The sequence below is a fragment of the Buceros rhinoceros genome, unplaced genomic scaffold (assembly GCF_000710305.1).
Source record: "Buceros rhinoceros silvestris isolate BGI_N320 unplaced genomic scaffold, ASM71030v1 scaffold16375, whole genome shotgun sequence".
NCBI lineage: Eukaryota > Metazoa > Chordata > Aves > Bucerotiformes > Bucerotidae > Buceros > Buceros rhinoceros.
In genome coordinates, this window is record NW_010411360.1 from 90,428 (window position 1) to 96,863 (window position 6,436).

At 40.3% G+C, this 6,436-nt stretch overlaps 1 protein-coding gene across 1 annotated transcript in view; it reads right to left on the reverse strand.

Annotated features, from left to right (window-relative positions):
- Nucleotides 1-3,354, reverse strand: part of LOC104493346 (triple functional domain protein) — a gene marked incomplete at its 3' end in the record, with an annotated part of 93,427 nt that extends 90,073 nt beyond the window's left edge. The window contains exon 1 of the mRNA XM_010136004.1: nt 3,282-3,354. Within this exon, the coding sequence (XP_010134306.1) occupies nt 3,282-3,336 (55 nt within the window). The remainder of the gene's footprint in view (nt 1-3,281) is intronic.
- Between the last annotated feature and the right edge of the window lie 3,082 nt (nt 3,355-6,436).

Genomic DNA, 6,436 nt, shown 5'->3' on the forward strand with positions numbered 1-6,436 from the left:
CCTCTCCAGTCTGCTTGTGTTTTTCTTTAATTGTGGGGAGCAGAACTGGACACAGTACTCCAGGCGTGGCCTGAAAAGCACCGAGCAGATTGGGATGATCACATCTCTATCTCTGCTAGTAACATCTCTGTGGATGCAGGCCAGGATCTGATTTGCCCTTGTTTCTGCAGCAGCACACTGATGACAGCTTTTTGTCCACCAGGACACTCAGGTTCCTTTCAGCAAGGCTGCTCCTCAGCCATACAGATCCTAGACTCTACTGAGGTATTTGGGTATTCCGTCCCAGGTGGAGGATTCTACACTTGTCTCTGTTAAACTTCATACTGTTCTTGCTAGCCCACTCTTCCAGCCTGTCCATGTCTCTCCATAAGATGGCTCACTCTTACACATCCATCTCACAATAAGCTGGTCTCAAGAAGTGCTTAAGAAAGTCAGCACTGTGGAAAGATCAGCGCTGTCAGTATTCTAAGAACACAAACATGACTATACTGCTATACAGCTCCAGTCTGCTTGTGTTTTTCTTTAATTGTGGGGAGCAGAACTGGACACAGTACTCCAGGCGTGGCCTGAAAAGCACCGAGCAGATTGGGATGATCACATCTCTATCTCTGCTAGTAACATCTCTGTGGATGCAGGCCAGGATCTGATTTGCCCTTGTTTCTGCAGCAGCACACTGATGACAGCTTTTTGTCCACCAGGACACTCAGGTTCCTTTCAGCAAGGCTGCTCCTCAGCCATACAGATCCTAGACTCTACTGAGGTATTTGGGTATTCCGTCCCAGGTGGAGGATTCTACACTTGTCTCTGTTAAACTTCATACTGTTCTTGCTAGCCCACTCTTCCAGCCTGTCCATGTCTCTCCATAAGATGGCTCACTCTTACACATCCATCTCACAATAAGCTGGTCTCAAGAAGTGCTTAAGAAAGTCAGCACTGTGGAAAGATCAGCGCTGTCAGTATTCTAAGAACACAAACATGACTATACTGCTATACAGCCCATACTTACTCATTTAACTTGGAGAAGGAAGGTCTCAGCAGAGAAAGGCAGAGAGATTACTGGAAAAGTGAATGGAGGATCTCAAACACTCCATGAATTTTTTTGCGTTATTTGTGGAACTTTCCTATTCTATAAAAAAGAACCATTTCTTTGCATTGTTGATTGTCATACTTTATTTCTACTTGACAAGGTAATTGACAATCAACAATGAGCATGTTGCAACAACTCTCCCAGACCTCCAATACGAATACAAAAATCATAGTGATGCCTTTGGCTTAACGGGACTGTTACGAGTTTTTAGTAAAGATAACTTAGCACTACCTTTAGACAGAGTTTTAGCAGAGATATCCCAAATAAATGTCTCCTACTTCTACAGACCTTAACCAATTATTATACTCACCAATATTAAAACCAAGTACTTGAACAAAAGCTGTACTTTTGAAGAAAAAAAAATTAAGGACACTGAAAGCCTCTCTGAGTCAGTAATCCAACAGACTTCCTTACCTTTGTGTTCCCAGGTATAAAGGTTGACAGTTCTAGTTCCATGATAGTTAAGCCCTACTGATAGTGCAGATTTTGTTACAGTGTTGTTTAGTTTGCTGTGGGTTGTTGGTTTTGTTGGTGCTGGGGTTTTGTTTGTTTATTTGTTTGGTTTGCCCCCTTTTTTTTTAAATCACTTGCACTACTGATATACTTCATTTCATTTGAGCTCCACTTGCAATGGAAATTTGAAACTACTGGATTTTGGCAGATTAGCTCTGGCCAGTCTGGCTGCCCACAGCTGTTTGCTCCATTCTTCCACCAGAAGCTGCCACCTTCACACAGGCAAGCTGGCAACCACTTCCTCCCGCCTGTACCTCATCTGTTTTGGCTCATAATCCATCATCTCCCTTTAAACGTATCTTCAGTTTTCATCTGGCCCAGTTGACTTTCACTGAATTAATGCCTTTTGAGAATGCCACATGCTTACAAACTAACATTAGAGAACACCTATCATCTTTCAGATCCCTTCCAAGGGGTTCAAACTAAGTTCTGGGCAACCTGGAAATACAGAGGTTTTCAAATGGAAACTGAAGACATCTTCATTGAAGTGCCATAAGGCAAGGTCCAAAAACAGGTAATGAGGGATTGAAATATTGTGTCTAACTCCCTTTTCTCCTTTGCCTCTGAAAATACAGTTTTAAGCAAGCCTTCATCAGCACTACAATTCATAAGCAGAAGAATCGGGTGTTCCTGAACTACCAGGGAAATTTGTTCTGGGCAGTCTGTTATATCATTCATTGCAGTTGCCAGGACCATTTTAAAAAAAAAAAAAAAAAAAAAAAAAAAAAAAATAAAAAAAAAATTTTTTGCTTTATAACTCTACTTGACTCAGCACAGTGGACAGGATGAAGTACTGTGAACTACACACTGTAGCTGCAAGCATCAGCATCCGTTAACAGCTAATCTCTACAGAGTGCAATTTCAGGGATCATTTTGTATGTTCTAATATTTGCAGACAAGAGCTTTATTTCTGGAGTTCTTGACAAATTATTTACCAAAATTCCCTTCTCAAATATGAGACTGTCCTCTAAATCACATGACACTAAAATTTTGTCAAAGAGAATGACGTGGTTTAATCCTAACAGATTTGGAATTACTTACTTCAGAAAGTTACATCAAAATGCAGTTCACAAGAATAAGCACCTCAGCCATCATTCCATCAAGTAAAGTTACTTATCAAGTTCTAGAATATGTTATGATACTCATTCATCTAAATCTCACTTTTAAATCCTCTGCTATTCCTTGTTAAGTAACTAACCAACTTCAAGATGTATGCTGGATTTAGCTAAAATTAGGTGCTAACTCGTTTCACCATGAAAATACTAAGCATGCTTCAGACGATACGCACTGAAGTTTCACTTCTGCAACAGCAATCTTTCTCCAGTGCTTCAGATGGGTCAGTTACAAAGTCATCTCTGTAAAACTGTCTAGCAGAAGAACCAAATATAAGAGGAGTATGACTATGGTGCAGCAGGTTGTTAGGCTGTTCTAAATAATGCTGTTGGGTATGCGGGGAGACAAGACACGACCAGCAGGACAGCAAGCAGTATGTTCCGCATTCAACAAAATACACGTCGTCTTTAATTACAGATCCTTTTGCAATGCTCTCGTTATGTATGGAACATCCAGCTGGAATAGGTGCTACCCAAGCTTTCCATGACTTTTGCAATGACAGTTGAAGTCTTTAAAATACCATTTAAATTACAGTTGCACATTCCATAACAGAAAAAAATAACTGTACCTGAAAGGTATGCAACTTTTTCCTTTAAAATTGGTAATACTTCCATAGCCTTCATTTCATCATTTTTGCGAAACCCTGAAATAAGGAAAAGACAATTAGTCAGAAATTCACACAAGCTTAGCATCTAAGTTTAACGAATGCGCTGTAAAACATTTACCTTTGGAATACAATCAGAATGTTATGATTACAAGAATTAAGATAAATTTACAGTAAAAGAATGCAATAAAATAAACTAAACTTTTAAATACATTAATGAACAAGTCATTGTTTCAACTATCTTAACACATAGCATGGTTTGTCAGCAGTCTTCAACAGAAAATACGATACAGGAATTAGCCTTTTTCATCAGTAAATAAAAGCTATCAGTTGGATCCTCTTGCTTTTAGGCATTCCAAATCCCACTTGCACTTCTGCTTCCAGCAGAGGAGAGTAGTATCAAGCTAATAAAGTACATGCCTTTAGAACAATTACCAGTCCAAAAAAAAAACCAAAACAAAACCCACCACCCCCAAAAAAACCCAAAACAATAAAACCCCCATAAATTCTCAATCTCCCCCAAAAAAACTGCACAAAAAGCCTCATTAAAAAGCCCCAACACTATTTACAGGTAGCTTTACTTACGTCATTTCTGTTAGCAATAGTGGAAGATAAAGCTCTCAACTGTGTCTTTTCTGTGGCCTGACAGGAGCAGCATTGTCTAACAAAGAGCACAGTGTGTCATGCTAACTCTATACACCCATGGAGCTCGAAATGGTGCCCAAGGTGAGTGATTACAGTCAATGCTGCAAGGCAGCACATCACCAGCTTGTCCCTTCTCCCTACCGCCATTACATTTCTGTGGCCAGATTCTAAACTCAGTTAGGAAAGCATTTCGTTTATGACCTTATGTTCCATATTGATCTGTACAATACAGAATCAGTCCCTTTTGGGCAAAACTTGTCCATCTTACAAAAATTGGGTGGTTTTGATTCCACACTTCAACTGTCTGCATGATCCTTCCTCTTTGGATTCATGTGCTTTTTTAAAAAGTCTCATTTCTGAAGAAAGTACCTCTTCTGGGGCGAGTACAAAGCACTTAAGTTTCTATCACTGTCGAAGCCCAGCAGAGCTGTTAAGTAAAACAACCTGCTACAACACAGTAGTTACATTCGTTAAAAGCAACAGTTTGAGTTATTTAAAAGGTAAAACAAGCATCTTAATTATTTACGGTTTCAGGGAAATCTTACATGAACAAACTAGTGTACATGTGGCAGCCTTTTCTAAAATCTATTGTTCCTTCTCTGTGCAAAAGGGGCCTCAAACCCTTTAGAGACAGTGGCAGAAGCTGTCACTGATGCCCATGAGGGAGGCCAACATTTTTGTTCCTTCTCAAAAATATCCAAGTGTTTCATATCCTTTGGTCTCAGGCTTTGAGCTTTAAAGAGCTGTGCATTTCAGAGCTAAAATCTGATGATTTTTACTGGTGTCATCAAGTAACATGAGATTTGTAAATAAAGGCAATGCCTATGTAAATTACACCACAGGCTTTCTACTCCAGCCAGTATCCCAATACTGAGACTTCTGGGTCTCTACAGTATCTAGTTACGGGCACTACCATTCAAAACAGACCCAGGACACACCAAACATAACACCCAAGGGACAAAGATGGACAGGCATTTACATGTCCCGAGCTATGAGGAAGGACTAAACTGAGAGCCACTGCTTAGTCCAAAGAACTGAGGGGAGACATGATAGCAGCCCTCAGAACACGAGGTCTTGTGGTGGCAAAAGCAATCTGGCTGGAACTGCAGCGAGAGATTTACTTGAGCGGGTAGAAAGTTTTGTCAAGGAAAGAACCGTGAGGCAGCACACAGGATGTCCTGTGGAAAACTGTGGACTATCCATAACAGGAGATTTTTAAAAAATGCATTTAGACAGGTGTCTGTCAGCAACAGGTCCCTCCAGTTCACTGTAACTGAAGCATTCAACCAGGACATTGTCTCAACACCCACAGAGCACAAACAAAAGAAAAATAAACAAATCCTCTTCCAGTCATAGGCTAGTTCTCTGTTTTTCCAGGAACTCCATAAACAAACCCAGAACTCAATACACATTATCAGAAAGGCCAGACCAAGTAAACTGGTTCCTGGGGTACCCATTCTGCACGGAGGTTTTCTACATGATGGACAATATTTTGCAATTACACATTAGCTCCAGCCTGACAAAGCAGCAGCTATTTCTTTCACATTTGCACTTAGACTCTCAGGAGTCTTTGTTCCTACCAAGTTCTCATTTAGTACGGACCAAAGCTTTAAACAAGACTTTAAGAAAAACCTTGGGCTTAAACAACTCACCTATAAAGCAAATACCTTTTTCCACCTGGAAGTATTTGGGCTTCAGTTGACTGCTAAGGCAGAGAGGCACACTTCCAGTTAATTTTTTTTTAAAGTGCTTTAAGCTACTCATCATAAGCTTAAAGCCAATTTAGCATGCTCAGCTTTCATATCAACCACGGTGATTCCTTTTCTTTACAGCAAATTTAGAGGTAAAAAACACTTTCTCCTCACATAAAAAGCATGCAGAAACTAGTGCTGTACTTTGCTGTCTATCTTAGCTCAAAACTACCCAAGACACTGATGTTACCGCAACTTGCTTACTCAGATTTCTAAGCCCTTAAACTGCTTCACCTCAGATGATGCGCAGTAGCTGCACATTTCACTTTGCTTGTGGCATGTAAGAAGCAAGAAAATGTTTAACTAACATTTTTTAGGCTATTAAGGGACTAGGCAAGGTAAACACCCTGGCAAACACGTTAGTGCCTGGCTCAGGTTCTGGATCTGCATATCCTTAAGGCTGACTGCCTTGGATTATCATATTCCTGCTACTCTAAACAGCCTATTTTTACTTCAGTTCTGCAGTGCTAAGGCTTAACTGAAAAGACTGTGGGGATTACAATCGATGAAGGAATGCTGGGGAGCAAAGAGCGCGAATACAGCAAGAAAGGATTGTGTTTATCTCCAACAGAGCAGTAATAAAACAACAACAAAAAAAAAGGCAATACAAGCAGGTCTTGAGGGCTTGGGGTGGGTCCTCCCCCCGCCCTTCTTAAAGCCGCTACAGCACGAACCATTTGCGATTATGAGGATTTCATTAAAAAAAATTAAAAGGCATTTGCC